Here is an 18,418-nt window from a genome sequence, read left to right on the forward strand (position 1 = left end):
TTTTTTTTTTTAAACCACTGGAAACAACTTGAGGGAAGTGGCAAATAATAAATTAAAGGTAGGTTTGTTGGTAGAATTCTACCCCCCCCTCCAATGCTGTAGCAAAGATGCCCAGTCAGGAACAAATACACACACACACACTGAATACACGTATAAAACAGCAATTGCATATGCGCAGCACACGTTTAAAGAGGGGCAATAGCAAAATCAACAAAAAACCTTTTCGCAAAAATGCAAAAAGCCCTCTGGCAGCTTTATATTAAATAAAAAGACAGTAGTTCTTTGCGCACTATTTTTCTACACTTCTTTCAGTACAGCAGCATAGGTGACTGGAAAAACCAGCCCTGTTTTCATTTCAGGGTACCGGATGGTCTTGTCTCCACTGTCAAGACTGGAACAGTGCAGTTAGGTACTGTCCATTGCAATCTACTGTAACAATTAAAGACTATACTGAGTTTTATTACCCAAGAAACACAAAGCCCTTCTAAATCATGAAAGGGTCAGCAGAAAGATGCTTTCTGCTCTCCACAGCATGTTTAAACACTGGTTATTCTGTGCTATGGTGTATATAATGTCTCACATTTGAACCACTGAATATCTGTCATAGCAGCCTACTGAACGGGAGAGCACGCTGCTTCACACAGCGACTCTCTCCTTAACTGCTCTTTAATCACCGCTTTTCATCATGCAGCATTGTTTGATGTTGGCACCATGTTTGTCAAACCCATCTTTCTGATCTATACAGCATGCCTAGCCTGCGTCCTCTTCTGTTTCCTACAAGGCAATTCCTGCACCTCCTCTTGCCTGCTGACATGCAGGAAGTTCATGTCACGCTGGCAGGCTGCTTTCCTTTGATATACACTACCCGTCCCGTCCCTCCTCCCACTGTCACCCTGCTTTCTGACCACTGAATTTATCAGAAAGCACTTCTTTCAGAAAAAAATATGCAACAATTGTATGCAGTGTTTCCTTCTCCTAGCCCATGTACCGCGTAGGCAGGAGGAGTGCAGCTTCTTCCATATTTCCTTTCTTCTTGCAATAGGACATTTTGCTTTATCGGGATCGAGAATAGCAGATTTTTATCTACTTGTTTCTTTTTCTGCCTAGAACATTTTCATAATTCAGTGCCAAAAAAGGACATTTCACCTTTACAAGCAGCACAGGAACTAATCAAAGATTTCATGTCCTCCAGCCCTTGCAGGCAAACTGATCCAAGAGCAAGAGATTCACCAGCATGCTTCCTACTTGTACAGCGCTGTGGCTGACCCTGCATGGCTCTGCTGTACAATACATGTAATTCAGCAGGTAGATGAGCACTGTCTTAGTCAATACAATACCACAAATAACCTCAGACATGAAAAGTCTGCACACTCATGTCTTATCAAGGCTGGAATGCTTGAATGCGTATTTTTTTTTTTTTTTTTATATTACATGTGCTTTCTTAATGACAACATCTAGGTGGTGTTCAGAAGTATCTTTTTGGTTCTTCTTTTGCCTCAAAGGTCAAATCAGGTACAGCCAAACATAAAATAATTAAATTTAGGAGTAATTCCATGTCTTCATTTAATTTACTTTAAAGCGCACTAATTCTCAGAGATTCCAGCACACAAGAGAGACCTGAGCTAGGTCAGGCTAGCATGCCATTACATAGAGATGTCTCCTCTTGCCCTGAGCTCTGCTGTAAATCAGGAGTCATTCTGCTGCAGTCAAAGGACCCACACCACACAAAGCCAGTATGAGCAAAGATTAAAAATTCAGCTTTTCATTATCACCCTAACCCTAACTTTTTTTAAGCGTGGAAACATTTTTATAACAACTACCAGATGTCAGTAGTTCTACTATGCTGCCACTGACTTCATAGAAATCAAAGGAACTAGGCAAAAGCTTTGCATTAGCAAATGCTACATGTGTAGCCCACACAGTTTCCTTTTTCACTTACTTTTAGACATTTCAAGTATATCTCAGTCTAATGCTGGCTTTGTGCAGTACAGTTCTGGAGGCACATTGACTTGGTATTAAAGGCCAGTTTTGGCCTATTTCACGTTCATTGCCTCCAGGAGAGCAGCCAGGAAATAAGTTCTGGGTGATACAGCTGGTGATTTCGGGGGAACCCCAATTACGCCTTCGGATTTAGAGCACACTTGAGGGCTCCCTCAGAGCAGACTCCAGCACTTCATGCCTGGTCTGCCAATCTCCCTTGCTCTTATCCAGTCTCATGGTGACGTGTGACTGACACTGACCAAATATACGAGTCCTGCCTCACATTGCCTGCCGCAGGGACACCTGGGATTAACAGACAGCTTCAGGGTCAAACTGTATCAGCAAATAAAAAAAAAAGAAGGGAAAAAACCCAAACCCAGAAACTATCACAGTTCTAATTAAGCAAACTTTTTTGATGAATAGTTTTATTTTCTAATCAATGACTCACTGAAAATACTAAATAAAAAAACCCCACCCTGCTTTGGAGATCCCTTTGTTCTCATTTTCAATCTTAAGAATACTAGTAATTCTTCTGATTTTGTTTTACACACTCTCGTCATTGAAAGGCAGTTTCCTATTTGCTTTCTCACCTTTTTTTCTAACTTGAAATTGTGCTTTTATTACTAGTGATTTCCTTTCTTTTCGCTGTTCTCAGCAGTCCAACTACTCTGGGATCAGAATTTATTTACACATACACGCACACAGTGTTGCACTAAAATATCCTTTCAAATAGTAAGTGACACTATTACAAGATAGCTCAGAAAATATACTGAGTAACCTTATGCAAATAAAATGAGAGCTTTTCAGTAAAGAAAATCATGATTACCATATTGAAATCTAGCCAACACAGTGCCTGTAGTCTATGAGAAAAGGAACAGAAAAAAAAAAAAATCACTATTTCCTTCTGCTTATTTCTAAGTCATAAAAATGTTTTCATAAATGAATCTTGGCAAGAAGGGAGTGGTTTTTCTGACAACTTATAAAAACCCATTACGCTTGTCTTTCTTCCTCTTCTTTAATTATAGGGATAGCTAAAGAAATGTTTCAATTTTAGACACGTTATTTGGCATTTCCATGGGCTGAGAATGTTCTGAAGCTCCAGTATATCACATGGCTATGTGTGGAAGGAAAGAACAATAATGCTTTTGACAGGAACCCATTTTCATCAGGAGTTTTAAAACGAGTGTTCATTCTTTATTAATGGGGTCACACAGGATAGAAGCAGAAAGGTTCAATGTTTTTCCCCAATTTAGATAGAACACAAGAAAATTAGCTATGTAAAAAAAGAAAAATTGTTGTTGTTTTTCTGTACACTTATGGGCCTGATCCAAAGCTCCGTGAACTCAATAGAAAAGCTCCCACAGACTTCAATTAGCTTTGCATCACACCTGATAATGAATGTAATCATTTATTCAAGTTCTTAATTGGTGGCTAAATTGGCATAATTCATAACAATCACATTTATAACAACCTTTGCCTAGAAAGGTTTCACTCTACACTGCAGGTGTCACTAAAACGGAAAGGAATTATTTAAATAACTGTGTATAAAAGAACATTTTTTCTACATTTATTTTGTGTGCACTCATATTTAACATGAGTCACCTCTGACTGTTCCATAAAAAACCCATGCTGGGAAAAAAGAAAGATTCTTCACTTCAGCATGGAGCAACGGTAAAATGTAACTACCAGAGCACATTCTCTAGCGAATAACATTATGGTAATTCATTCTGCATTAATAATATTCATAATGAAATAAGTTTTATACACAAACTGTGTTTAACATCACAGTTTATAGTAGTAGACAATTAAAAGTCCACATTAGATGACAGCTTCATGCACTGCATTTTGGATAAATGCTCTCCAATTAATTTCCACTTGGCTTATCAGTTTGAAGATGCCCATTTGCCATCTGAACTCTTAAACAACCTTGGGAGACACTATCAGACTGTGCTAAAGGTGCAACGGCTGTTGAAGCCTCAACTTGCCTCTTGCCCTCAAGTCTTCTCCTGTAACCTGACAGGAGAAGCCTAAGCGTCTTTTAGGGTCTACACAGTTCAGAAGTCTCTCGCTGATGATCACATACTGCCGCCCTTTCCCTGGTGTTCAGCCTCAAAGGTGCCACTTTCTTCTATGTTCCTTGCGCACACAAGCTCGGACACTTACATTTCTATTCCTGAATGCGCGTAGGGAAGGTGGAGAAGAGAGAGGTCGCGTTCCTTCCAGGTACCCACCCCCCTCTGGCCCTTCATGGGACAATATTAGAAAGACAACACAAGGCAATAGAGCTTTGTGGGGTTTATGGATTTTTTTTTTAAATTAAAAGAATACATATGTTTTGCTCCTGTATTTTCAACATTCTACAAACAAGTGAAGTCTGCCCTAGGCTTTTAACCAGCTTTTGGAAAAGTCATCTCAAAGGTGGTAAAATATTTGGTGACTATTTTAACATTGTTAAGAAGTGGCAGAAAGAGCAAGATGAAATAATTGACGGTGTCAGGAGTATAAAGTATATTTTGTGTGTTGGATAATTCTGTAGCATTTTCCACTGACTGAAGTCTGTTGTCTTTATCTTCCTTATTGAAAAAAAAAAATATCAGAGTTCTGCCAAACCCTATAATGTCAGTGTTATCTCAGAGATGAAGCATCACTATAGACTGAACTTTTCAACAAATATTTTAGTCCCTCAACAATTTTTTAAATATTTTCTCACTGACTTATATGGTGAACTGAACACAGCATTAAAAGGTATGGAAAAGATATCATCATCTTGTGATACATCCTAAAAGTCACTTAAATATGATGCTGACTAGATCTTGGAAGCTCTTACATGAGTTTTAACAAAAGCTACACATGGATATTAAATGTTTGCTGTAACTTGCTTTAAGCCATTAACAATCACTAGGTAGTGAGGAAAGCAAAACCAAGCTGATAGTGATTCAAAATATACAAAGGAATAATAATAAACATATCTGAGAGTGGCTGTAATAATTAACATGGTCTAGACTGGTTTCTTCACTGGAAGCCATGTGAAAAAAAATCTTTAATGGATATTTTTATTAACAATTCACACCCCGCTAGTTACCATGCAAGCAGACAGTACTTCCACCATAGAGGATGGATTCCGATCCTGCAAATATTTACTTACGCATTTCCCTTCCCCATTCTGATTAGTCTTATTTGTCACTCAGAAAGGCATGGGCATATGCCCAAGCATCTGCAGGATCAGGGTCTAGAACAGGCAAAATAACTGAAAGTAGAAACTGAAACCCCAGAGGCTTGCCCTCAGATCCCAAACATTCAGGCAGTGGAAGATTCAGAGAAAACTCTCCTAAACCTCAGTTTGTTGGCCTATCCTGAAAATCACCGATGTTTCAGAGGATGCTGGAGAAATGCACCTGGCTCTAAGGAACAGTTCTGCCTTACTCCAAGTAATTATGAAAATTTTAGTTAGACACCTAACCTGCTGCGAAACCCATTTAACTCCAGAGAGGTGCTGACTGACAGGCAGAGTTGAAGCAGCAGGATAGCTCTGCTCTTCTCATCTAATGCTGACTCTCAAAAGGCCACAAAACATTAATCAATTACTTCACACAGACGTGTATATAGAGAGAGAAAACCACTGTTCCCTGTTAGGATTCAGGAAGTCAGCTGTCTAAGACACGGCCTTCTGATTGCAGTAACTTGGCTCCTAGCCTACGTTCATTATATACAGTCCATTTAATGAACATAGGTTAGAGTCCATTTTTAAAAGTAGTCCCTTGGTACTGTAGCTTACATTGTGACTTCATAAAATGAAATGAGTGAGATTTGTTTTCCTCATGAAGATTCCCTTGGTGTTAAATTTCATAAAATATCTTTAGGAGTATTTTTCTTGCTGGAAAATAATGAGTCTCTATTATAACAAATCCTCAACTAGCTCAGTCCAGGTATTGGCACACAAGCTTTCCTGAAAGACAATTAGGCCCAGTTAAAAGTAATCTTCCTTATCAGATAGGTCAAGTACAGAAGGAGAAACATAGTGATCAAAACCAGTCCCAAAAGTCACCATTCTGGATTAAGACAGGGCCACTTTGGTGAAGAAGGGTAGAGGAAGCAAAAGATGCTAATCTCACTCCATAAGGAAAGGGCTGTAGTTTTCAAATCTGTAAAATCAGTGCCATTCATGAACAACTACATTCACACCACATTTACGGCATTCAGAATTCATATTTGTGAAACTGGATCTCTAATCTGGAAAGTTCACATCCCAGTAAGGAAGCAGTGCCCTCTCTCTTCTCCCTTTCATCTGCTCATACCTTAAAACATTTCATTTGCCTCTAAATCTGCTCAGAGGCAGACTGGGCCAAATCCTGTAAATGATCATTGCTCCACTGATGTCCATGGAGCTCCAAGAGACGTCAGCCGAGTTTCTGGCCTGCTCACTACACTGTATCCCGTCAGTAGTTGTATCATTTTCCCCCCATGTGAACTAATCATAGGCAAGAAGATTTGCACTGAGCAGCAGTACTTACTGCAGTTCTCTGCCTTTTTATTTCGATGAATCACCGTCTTTTGACTGGATGTGCTGAAGAGGCTGGTCCAGTTGACAGTGTGGTAGTAGCACAAATTGCTGTTGTCTGTTATGTAGATGTTGCCAGCACTGATTTGCTTCAAGGACTGAAACTGCAGAGAGGTAATGGCTTGTTGCTTCAGGATGAGTAAGGAAAGGCCACTGTGATGAAAACAAAAGTAAGAGAGAACAGGAATTAGCTCCAGAAGACAGAACTTCTTAGAGCTGATTGGGAATTTCCCACTAGAATTAGTTCCTAATGTCAAGATGATCTTTCTGGCAAAACTGAAATTTGGTTGGAAAACTTTTATTTTGGGGTGACACAAATATTTTATGAGTCAACATCCAGTTCTGTTGCCTAGAAAATTATGAGCCCTGTGAGACTTGAGACACCACAAGCTGTGATGCTCACAGCGCTAGGCCAACTGGGTCAGCAAAACACCTCAACTAGTTCCGTTTCATCCATTAACATGTTTTTTGAGATAAAGTGCTGTTGAGAAAACTGAATAAAATCCAGTTTTTTTTTTTTCCTAAGAGGACAGAATTAATACTATGATAGTTTATATGCTAAGGACAAACTGACAAAATCATGCAAAATGTATTAACATCTTCTGTCAGGCATCAAATTAATGTCATTTATAGTAATACAGGAAAAAATTCTTATTTTCAAGGAAATTTTTCCACCCCACTTTCTACATTTCATTTTTCTTTTGTTGTAATACATTCGTATCTCCTTCCTTCATCAAAGGAATGGTAAATGATTGTCTGTGTAACACGGAAATGGCTGCACATATTTTATGACTGAAGATTAGTGAAGACAATATCCAGTTTCTGGGCATCCTTTAAGTTATTGTATTTTAATGGTTATAATTGTTTTCCAGCTGTTCCAAATAAAAATTGCTGCTTCCAAACAGAATGCTGGGCTGTAATTCAGTCTCAAGGTTTCACTGCTATTCATAACTGCTTGGGTTGCTGTTTAAGATGCCAGCAGAATCCCATGACATATTTACACAATGGAGAACCAGGGGTTGCTGTATATATCATTCAGATGCCTTCTTGTGCTTTCCTCATTATTTCTCACCACATTTGCTTCTCTTCAAACCAATTCCTCCATATGAGTTTTCATACGGAAACACCTCTGGTAAAAATGGCACTACAGAGCTAATGTACACCCCACCCGCGAGGTACCTCAGTGGTGTCAGTGTTCTTCCATGTATTTATCTTTTACCATTTCCTAAGACCACATTGTTCTTTGGGCACGTGAGCCTGCACTTCCAATCGCAATCACATAAACTTCCTGATAAGAGGGCTAAGTTCTACTATTAATGTCTTTTAAGTTACGTTTCACATTCACAAGGTATTTTAAACCATAAAATGTACTTTCCAGACAATGAGTTAACAGCTACAGCAGTGAACCAAGATGTTTTTTTTTTTTTAAATCATTATTTTCAAAAGGTATTACCCATTATAAACAACTGATTAGCAAAGACACTGTTAATGAATACCTTGGTAACAGAGAAAAACATATCAATTTATGACGCCCTTCCCAAAGGATGTTGCATTCTGTGCTACTGAACAAAGAATCATTGAATCTGTCAACAGAGGAAGTACCTTACCTATAGAGAGCTCTTCCACCGATAGTAACCAAGTTAGAAAACACCCTGAAATCTGTCATATTCTCAGGCCATGACTGTATGTTCAAATACCCTGAAGGAGAAAAACGCAAACATACGCGTATTAATGACTTCAGCCATAAAGACTGCTTTATCACATACATGAATTAGGATAGGCTTAGCCTATAAACGAAAGACAGTGCTGGTTTGAGAAAAAGAAATAAACAGGTAAGGAATGCTGCAGACTACTGTCTTTGAATTCATCAGGCTGCTCACCACTGTCTCCTCCAGAAGGCAAAGGAGGACTCCAACAGTCACAGCAGCATTACGTCCACTTTTAACAGCCACAGTGAGGGTGAACCTAAGCACAGGCTGAAATCTTGCAAGGCATCCCAGCCTTTTCTAAACAGCAGCAGCAGAAAAAAATGCAGATTTGCCTGAATTAAGAACATTTAGTTTTAAAAGGTGCTAGAGACTTAGGACAGAAGTTGAGAGATCTGTTATGATGCACTAAAAAATGACAAGACTTTCCTAAAACAAAGAACTTGCATTTGTTTCCGAGTGTGTGCGTGTGCAAGGACTGTTCATTGCCAGAGAGCATTCTCTGCGCAAGTATGTGGGACTACTTACTTCGTGCTACACAGACCTCTACAGAGTGCAGTCCCCTATGGTTTTGATTCAGTACCGGACTGAAATGCAGTACATCTTTAAGCACAGGGGTAATTCCACTACGTATTAGAGCTGAGACTGTCAATTAGACAGTGTGCTTAAGAATAGCAAATTACAGACACCCAGATGCCAGACTATCTTTGACATTAATAAGGGAGAGACTTAGAGCTTACTTTCATTTTTTAATCCCACTGGTTTGCTGAAATACACAACTTTTGAGAGGTGAAGCACGTGGGAGAGAACTCATTTCAAATGCCAAACACTTGTTGAGCTCCACCCAGCTACAATCATGCTGTAGCATCCAAAGATTTCTTCTTTTGTGCATGAAACAGAATTTTTTTTTTTTTTTGCATTTCCCTATCTATACATAATCAGCAACCAATCGAGAACTCAAAGCTGTAGTACCTTCCTCCCTGTCCCCCAAATGGTGAAACAACAAGAAGCAAGATGGAAGAAAAAGAAGTACCGAGTTCCAGCTATATGACCCCACTGAAAAGCCATGAAAGATGGGAGGGAATACCACCCCGCACATTATACATTTGTCTTTAAATTACAGAAGCTAGTTTGCAGCAGCATCTGCTCTTAGACCAAGAGCCTTGTCTGTTTTTTTCCAACACATATTTCAAAAGCTTTCAAGTGAAGACCAAGACCCCTCGCCTGCTCAACAGTAAGGTCTTGGTCTTCTGATGCTTGTGCACTCCAAAGGTAATGGGTATTCTGTATTCATGAGCAAAGGACAACACATTGTGATACTAAAGTTGCTGTGTATTAAACTTCTATGAAGTTTACAGCGTGGGAAGTTTAAAGAAAAAAGCACGTTGTATTCTTCAGAAAACCCAACAAATGACAACCATAAATGCAAAATGAGAAGTTCAGATTACATGAAATCAGAAGTGTGTTACCTGTTATCTCTCTCACTGTTTGGAAGATATTTAATTTCTCCGGATTGATTGCGGCTATTGTGTGATACGGGTCCCTGAAAGATTAAGAGGAAAAATGTGATACTCAGAATAAAAAAGATCAGGTTCTCAAAGACATACCATGTAGAAAGCAGTATTCAGGAGGTCAACACTTTGCTTTTAGGCAGCATATGCTCCAGATTTCTTCAGACTGTTTCCATTTTTTCAGACTGTTGTTCCTGCAGAACCTGTGTCTAACTTCTCTCAAGTCATCTTGAAGGAAAATAATGGTGCTTAGCATCTTTAAGGTTCAAATCACTAACGTTTTAGCAAATATTTATGCTCATGGAAAATTAAGGGGTTCTAAACAACCATGGGTAACGTCCCTAAAGGAAAGATATATTTTCAACATTTTTTTCAGGAATACTAGCTCAAATGGTACAGTTGTGATACTGTAGTACCAGGACTAACACAACTGTTGCTGAAACGAGTGACAAGCTATAAGCAAAACAAAACTAAGAGCTTGCCAGCAGTTCCTAACCGATGGCATTAAAAGGGTACACTTTTTAGAAGGTGTTGGAACAGGGAACACCAAAAAAGCACAGATCCTTGCCAAACAAGTTTGTCACCTGAGAAATGAAATACCCTCAAACATTAAAATCTCAAAGTTAGGTATGCTACAGTGTAAAAAGATGAAGCTGACCTGGATTTTGTGAGTGCCATCATTTAGTAAATAATTCCGACCCCTTCTCCCCCCCCAATTTTAAAGGACTAAAAACTGTCCAACTATTTAAGAAGCCGACTAGAAGCCTAATCCAAACAAAAATCCTTTAAAAATGCAGGAAAAGATTCTTCGGTAACACATTGGTATGGTATTTTTGTGGCTTTTCTGAGGATAGGAAACATCCTCAGTAAATGTGGAGCATGCATTTCCACCTCTCCTCCTCCCGCTTTCCAAGAGACATCGTTCTTGGAATTGGCACATGCAGGTAATCAACCAGGGTGTCTTTGGGGACAGGCCTCACAAGTCTGTGTGGCGACAGACTGATGGGGTCACCTCCAACCATCCTGGAGGTGAGTCCAGGTTAGCAGCAACAAAATGAGTTCTCGAACCTCAACATAAAGCCCAGGGGATCACAGAAGCATCATATACACTTAATTTTAACAATTTGGGGCTCTCAGGAAACTAGATAACAAGTTTTGACTACCTAACAGAAACACAGCATTTTGCTTTTACAATGCATTACTATTAAAAAAGGAAAATCCTTGCCTGTCCTAAACATGAGGTTGCTGAATTTCACCTCCAAATCCTAACATAAAGTAGTCTTTAAAGATACAGATATACATTTAAGCCCCTTAAGAAGCCAAATGTCTGATATGTTTTATCAACATATAAAACTGTAGAATAATGCAGTCATCTTCTACCATTCTTATTAGCAGAGCCAAGATTTTTCAGTAGAACAGGCACAGCTGAATTTTACAGCTCCAAGAATGAGAGTTTCAGCTCATTGTGAAACTGGAGATGGACAACTAAAGGGAAGATAAAAAGCTGGGGTGCATTGAGGGCTTGTTGCTCCTGCTGCAAGTGGGGAGAAGAAGGAGGCAGCATTTGCTGCTAGCGGGGGCTGTCCCATCCTTAAACTACAGCTCTCCTTGGTATATCCCACCCCTTCACAGGCAGCAGCACAAGCAGAAGGCAGCTTGGCTTTTTAGCACCCCAACCAGAAGGAAACAGTAGAGAGAAGGCTGCATCCAACCTATAGAGGTCCTACCCATTTTACAGCCGATGTGTTTTCTGACCCTGTCTCAGGCAGCAGGTATGTATCCTAACGAAGATCACTTTATCCATACACTTCAGCGGAGGATTACCTTAGAAGAATGAGTACTACTGACTTACCAAAATTTTGGTCTACCTTCATCCCACTTAACTTCTGGACACTAATTAAAGCCAATTCATAATTATCTAATTTATATATAAACTATTATAAATAATTGTGCATAAAACCAATTCATAATTTTACATATATATCTCTATGATTTTTATATAAATTATTACAAATTCACAAAGACTTGAAGTTCAAGTACTCAGGAAAGGGAAAGACAGGCTACAGAATCACAGGATCAAAAATGTGACAGGATCAATTGTAATGGCACAAACAAAAACAAACAAAAAAATCCACTCAGCATCTTTCACTGAAGTTATTCTCTGCCACTACAAAAAAATCTTTCAATTCCCAACAGAGAGCTAGACTTTAAGTCCCTACAATCTGAAAGACTGAAGAATCATACTTTTAAAAGCTGCAGTTCACTCTGAGTAAACAAATTTGTAACAGAAGTTAACTAAACGTTGGGAGTGGAAATATGTATTATTGTTGTTGCTCCATGCTGTCCATTTATATGATAAACTACTTGTGTAGCTAGTGTCATTTTTTTTTAAAATTTTCTTTCTGTATGATTGATTTGCAAAATGTAACAGAAATTTTAAACAAAAAGCTGTTCCAGAAATTTAAAGTTATTTTAATTAATTCTCAAAGCTGCTTCTCTTAATATATACTACTGTAATTTATGCTGTGGAAAAATTTAGGGTTGCAGAACTCAGTGTCCTCATACTTAAGACTTGTTGGACTCAGTTTTCTTCATAAAGAATGAGAGACAAAGTGCTATACAGTTTCAACATTGCATGTCCTAGGCTTATATTCTTCTATTAAAATAGAACAAAATATTTTAACCCTCTGCTTTTTAGTCCATAATTTAGATATTTTTCAGATGAATACGGTTTTATTCAAGGTTGGTTTTGGTCCCTTTAATTTAGACAGATTTTTTTAATGAGACTCATCTCGTAACTTTGCAGCCAATACAACTTTTGCAACAAAAGCAGTTCTAATACTCAAAATTACATTTCACGTAATGCACTGGAATAATCCACACAAAATTGCTCATGTCCTCTAGCTGCTTGTCTTGCATTTGCTAGATTACTTCCTGTCCTGTGAGACTGAATAGATTTACAGCTAGCCTCTTGGTCGGTCATTTGGCCACACAAAAAGTGTGACGGCCTGAGCGCCGACTCCTGTTTGACCTTCTCCAGGATTTCAACAAGTTCGAAGCAGCATTTCCTTAAACCACTTGAACCAAAGTCCTTCCTCCTCCCTATGCTACACTAACCTTTCACACCGTGCTCCCTGCTGGAGAGATGAGAAGACCAACTACACAGTCAAGTTGTTGTTGACTACACAGTCAAGCAGATGTGAGGCCTTTTGAGAATCTGCTGGCCTTTTGAGAATCACTGAGCTGCAGGGCCCCACTGGAGTGGATTTTCAACTGTCCTTCTCATGGCTGGAGTCAAGTTGTAGGTGAAGTATTACAACAAATCACTATATCAAATCAAGGAAACAAGTCGTTTCTTTCCACCTCACCTAGTAGGGAAATTTGAGCCAGGCAGCCTAGTGTCAACCACTCTACACGTATCTGAATCTATAGAAAGACTAAAGAAAAGTCTGCTGGCACTACTCATGCCAGAAATCCATTACAGATCAATCCACAGACATTCAGCAAATCACATTTTCGCTATGCCATAAAGCAGCAAACATGGAGTTGGTTTGAGAACTGTGTTTAAGACATCAAATCTTGACAACCAGTTGCAAGCAGTGTTGAAAGCTCCGAGGAACCTAAAAAGCAAGTTAAAATTGGAAGCCTGTGCAGCGGTAGAAGCAATTGAGTAATTTACACTGTTAACGTACCACAAAATATCTGCATACTTATTGCAACAAAGGGGCAAAAGGGTTTAATCTTATTTGTGTATTTTGAGGATTTCTCTCATTTTAATAGGTCCAGAAATACCTCAAAGTGTCACATGTAATTCACCATGGCTGATTACAACAAGAAGGCTTGAATTAGTAAGAAGATAAAATCATATTTGTGTTCTCTCAATGATGGAAAGAATACAATGCAAGAAAGCGGCTAGTTCCATTTGACCTCACCTGACCATCAAAACAGAGCGTGTCTGTCTTCCCTGGACACATCCCACCCTTGCAGCACGTGCACCATGCATTCACCTTTGCTACAATGGCAAAGACGCAGTTTGCCAAACTATAAACAGCAAGGCACTAGTTATTTGGCTGGTGTATCTTCCTTTAGAAGGAGACATTGGTGAGACTTTTAAATATTGGTTCTGTACTTCCACATCTTCAACCGTTACTAAGACTTATTCAATATACAGCCACATTTAAACCAAAATACTGGATTTAAATACCAGTGAGTTTTGTGTATCTCTGCAACTGAAACTTGAATATATACTTCAAAACTGATTGACAAGACGGCAGCTTTTTTGCATGAATATGCAGTGACAGCCAGCCAGGCTGTGACAATTGATGCTAGGTGACGCACTCTCTCTGCATATTCTGCACATTGGACTGCCTGTTGTATGAAATTTAAAACAAACTAATGGAAGGTAACTTCCCTTTCTCCCTTCTGTTCTCTAATCAGCCATTACTGCAAGCCAGTTTCGAGGATCTCATAAAGTAACCAAAGATCACAGTTGTCTTCCCTCTTTCTAGTGCAAACAGTCGACTTCATCCTTTCTTTTCCTAGAGCTTGAATCATAAGAATCAAGGCAACAGTTTCCTTCATAACGGAAGGCAGAAAACTAATTTATCCTGGATCTGCTATTCCGTAAAAGCAGCCTGCGGCCATCATTAAGAGGTGGATGCAGTTCGTTTCAGCTGGCACCATGACATAACGTCCTAACATTTTGTCACTTACCCATGAATCCCAGTAACAAGGAAGATGAGGTTGCCGTTGATCTTGGTACAGTTTATGAACTTGTCAATGTTGCTGGAATCCACTGTCTGAGCTGACACTAAACTCCCTGTTCCAATGCCATCACATGCTGCCAAAACAAGGAGTTTGTGTAAAGAACTAGGAAGACCAACTGCTGAACCAGAACATGTTGCCTTCTAGACACAAGCGATCATTTCTTTCAGAGATAAAGCAGCAGAGAAGTGTTAAAACGGCACCCTTTACCCATATTCCCAAAGAAACACGTGCCAATTTAAAAGAAACGGTAAGCTAAAGTACCTGCCACAGAAGGACATCCTGGCACACAGGTTAAGGTATTTCACACCGGATCTAAAGGCAAGCATGAACCACACAAAATCCCACTGAAGCCAGCTGTAAACAGTCCGCTGATAACTTAACTCAGACTAGCCTGGTGGCCATGCCATTTATGTGTGCACTACTCACTGCAGAAACTGAGGGGTCCTAACATTGCTAGCTCAAGAGGTCCCCTTTGCTCTGGTGGATTTGTGAACTTAACCATTCACATGCCATAAGGTCCTTTAGAAAGGACGTACAAATAATTCTTTACTCATCATTCCACCAAGTAAATTATTGGGGCCTGGAGAAACTTTGGTACCCAGCGAGGAAACTTCTCTGTGTAGCCTTTCTATGTAATTTAGTTGCATTTTCTGGCATACATGATACATACAGGAACAAATCCTTCATGGCTTCCATCACATAACATATCCTATCTCCCTAACTGGGCTCCCCTAATGGCAACTACCAGCAGTACACCTGAACCTTTTACAAACATGTGATCACTTTCCTCCTCACAGAGTAAGGCCAGGAGCTTGACAGAAACACTACACATGCATTTTCATGCATAAAACTACCTATCCAGCAAAAAATTATATACTGCAAATAGGTTAAAGGGCTGGACATTGCCTTCACTTAGAATTCAGCATGTCAGTACCCTGCCTTGGCAGAGATCTCTCTGTTTGACTGTTTCAGCCATGTGGAGTAATGGTTGATTTACAGAGTTTTTCAGTAGCTTCATTGTGAATTCCCTTCCAGATATGGCTTCCACTGGGAGTGAAAAGTGGCATAGGCCCACATGGAAAAACTGATGGTGCTTTGCTTCCGAGACCTTCAAGCAGGGAGCAGAAAGTCTCCCTAGTGGAGCTTGGGACAGCAAAGTAACCTATAGATCTCAGTCTTCTCAACAACACCAACACTGAAAAACTTCTAGTCTATTTTTTAGACACTTTGAAAGGAGGTAGAAGATTCTGAGAAAACAGAGACATTTCTAAAAAACGGAAGTAATAAACGGAAACCTAATGTTGCATTGACAAGTATGAGATGTACCATGCATTGAAGCCAGGGCTTTAGTATGGCCCCTTTGGAATGACAAAAGGACAGCTCTAAAACACCTCTCCAGGAAATACGTGTCATTAAAATAACATAATAAAGAATTCTTTCCGATTTCTCTAAAACCAACAGAGAAATCCCCTTCATTTTTACCTATTCAAGAGTAATTGGTTTGGTTATAGTACCATTACAGCTTAATAAATTTTCATTCTATTGTATATACTTCACACACAGCCTACATAGTTCTGTGGCTATCCAAAGGCTATTAATATTCCACATCATACTCATGAAGGGTATTTCATGCCAAAATAACACCCCGCTCTGCTCTACTACAGTGTAGACCACATTCAAAAAAATTTATACTAAACTACTGCCTACCTTTAGGACAAATGTCAGTGCAGGGCTTGCACATCTTAATACCATTTTCTTCAACCTCCATCTTGGAGCTCGGACATGCACGGACACAAGAGCTGGAATCTACCACAAAGTTGTCTGAAGAGAAAAAGAAGATATTGGCAGAAAGCAAACCACTGGACTAAATGATACTGGATACATGTTTATGGACTCTGTGTCAATCCATATTATTAATTACCTCAGCACTTCCACACTGACATTAACATTTAATGTTCAGTGTTTTCAGAAGAGTGTAAGCAAGCAAATCAGGCACGTTTTCGGAGACTTATTAAAATCCATGAATTGTCAGGTCTGATCCCCCCTCCTCCCCCATTTGGTTTTACCATTATTTGTGTGAAAAAAAAACCTACAGTAAATGGAGAGAAATAAACCAAGATGCTCTGCCCTGTCTCTTTCATACATACACAAATATATACATCTGGGGTAAAACACTGCACAAGACAATGACAAGTATTTCAATTTCGCCATGTAAATCAACTGTGAAAGGGACATAGACCGATCCTACTTAACTGAAAGCTTAATAATGTCAAGAAAGGCAAAAAAAAAAAGGAAAAACAAGTTAAATGAAGTATTTGGACAAAGAATCATACCCCTTAAGTAGTGCATGGTATACCAATTTTGTAAAAAAAATTAACTTGCTTCAAAAAACCCACCACTTATTAGAGACAGAACTAAGCCCTGACAGTCACAGTCTCAGCCTACTATCAATTTGAACTTCTCCACAGAGATTCAAAATTTGGATTTTGCTTTGGGTTGAATTACGGTTCCATTTATTATAGATTATTCATCCTTCTTATATGTAATTTATGTATAAAATAATTAATGCACAACAGAACTGTAAACCTTGGTGGAAATGAAAGGGAGAGAGAAAGAATAGTCTCCCCTACTTTTCTTTCTAACTAAAACAGCAGTATCAAAGACTATGTAAGTGATGACCCTCTAAATTTTTCTGTTACTTGTCATCATCTGTCTGGCATCTCAGAAGCATGTGTTTTTTACATGCATGGGATTATTCTTTTTTTAACTCCCTCCTCCCTCTAATTTTACTCTGGAGCTTTAAGACTGTATTGTTGTCAGTATTGCATGTTTTTTTCTCAATGGGACAGAACTGCTCAGAAAATATTTATGGTAACGTTCTGTCAAACCAAGTTCAGAAAAGGGCATCAGTATCATGAAAGCATTTGGTGCCAGGTAGTACTGGTGGTGGACTGTTATTTTTCTGAAACAGAAATTTCTACCCTTTTACAATCCCACTAACTATTTTAACAGTTCATTCTGAAATTTACAAATGCTGATCTAAAGCATGAATGTAACAAGTGGTGGTCATGAAAACAGAAACCTAGTGAATTCCCTTTCTTTAGGAGAATCACTAGAGAATAGGATACTTGGAAAGCATCAGCAACCCAGAATGTCACTGTCTTTAGTTAACACATGACTGAGTTATTACAGGCTGCAAGCACATGTGGAGTGATTTGAGATACTGCTCTATGCACTTAGTTCTCATTCTCTCATTATTTCGTAAGGCTCCTGAAATGCAACTCAAACTTTCCATCACTGCAGGAAAAGGCAGCTAACACAGCACTTACGCGGGCACTTTTTGACGCAAAAAGCCCCGTAGGTGTACTTGGCATTGTGATTATGCTCCAGTTGGAAGGTGGTAGGATTGTATACAAAAGTCTGGGGGCACTGCGTGACACATGCACCACTATCATTGAAATTCATACAGGCCTGCAAAACAAGGGAGAAAAAAATATTAAATTAAATCATATAGCTCCTTTTGGGTTTTTTGAGTTTAAAATACAGTCTTGATTGTTCAGACTTGCTGCAACAGTGAGGAATGTGATACATAGATTTCTAACCTTCATTTTAGCTACTTAGATTTCTTGCTAGGATCTTGGCAAATACATCACTTATAAAAGGGGGTTCATGAGCCCCCTTAATTTGAAACACAGTTGACTGTTACAGCACTTCCTACAAAAACGTAACAACACTGTAATTTGTTTCATAATTATTGTTACTACTAGCAATCAACTAATTCACAACTCGATAGGACATTTTAAAACTGCCAAGAGTGAAACAGCTATTTATCATAGTCAGTCTAAACAAATGCTAATGACTTTTTCACAGGTCCAACCTTTAGATTTCTTACAGCA

General features: G+C 39.0%; 1 protein-coding gene across 1 annotated transcript in view; it reads right to left on the minus strand.

The window, feature by feature from the left end:
- ERBB4 (erb-b2 receptor tyrosine kinase 4) overlaps positions 1-18,418 on the minus strand; it is a 395,664-nt gene that overhangs the window by 158,655 nt on the left and 218,591 nt on the right. Inside the window, exons 8-13 of the mRNA XM_075153901.1 lie at positions 17,852-17,993; positions 16,230-16,343; positions 14,469-14,595; positions 9,714-9,787; positions 8,146-8,236; positions 6,492-6,691 (exon numbers count right to left, since the gene is read on the minus strand). Of these exons, the coding sequence (XP_075010002.1) occupies positions 6,492-6,691; positions 8,146-8,236; positions 9,714-9,787; positions 14,469-14,595; positions 16,230-16,343; positions 17,852-17,993 (748 nt within the window). The remainder of the gene's footprint in view (positions 1-6,491; positions 6,692-8,145; positions 8,237-9,713; positions 9,788-14,468; positions 14,596-16,229; positions 16,344-17,851; positions 17,994-18,418) is intronic.

Source organism: Calonectris borealis, chromosome 6, assembly GCF_964195595.1.
Source record: "Calonectris borealis chromosome 6, bCalBor7.hap1.2, whole genome shotgun sequence".
NCBI classification, from domain to species: Eukaryota; Metazoa; Chordata; class Aves; order Procellariiformes; family Procellariidae; genus Calonectris; species Calonectris borealis.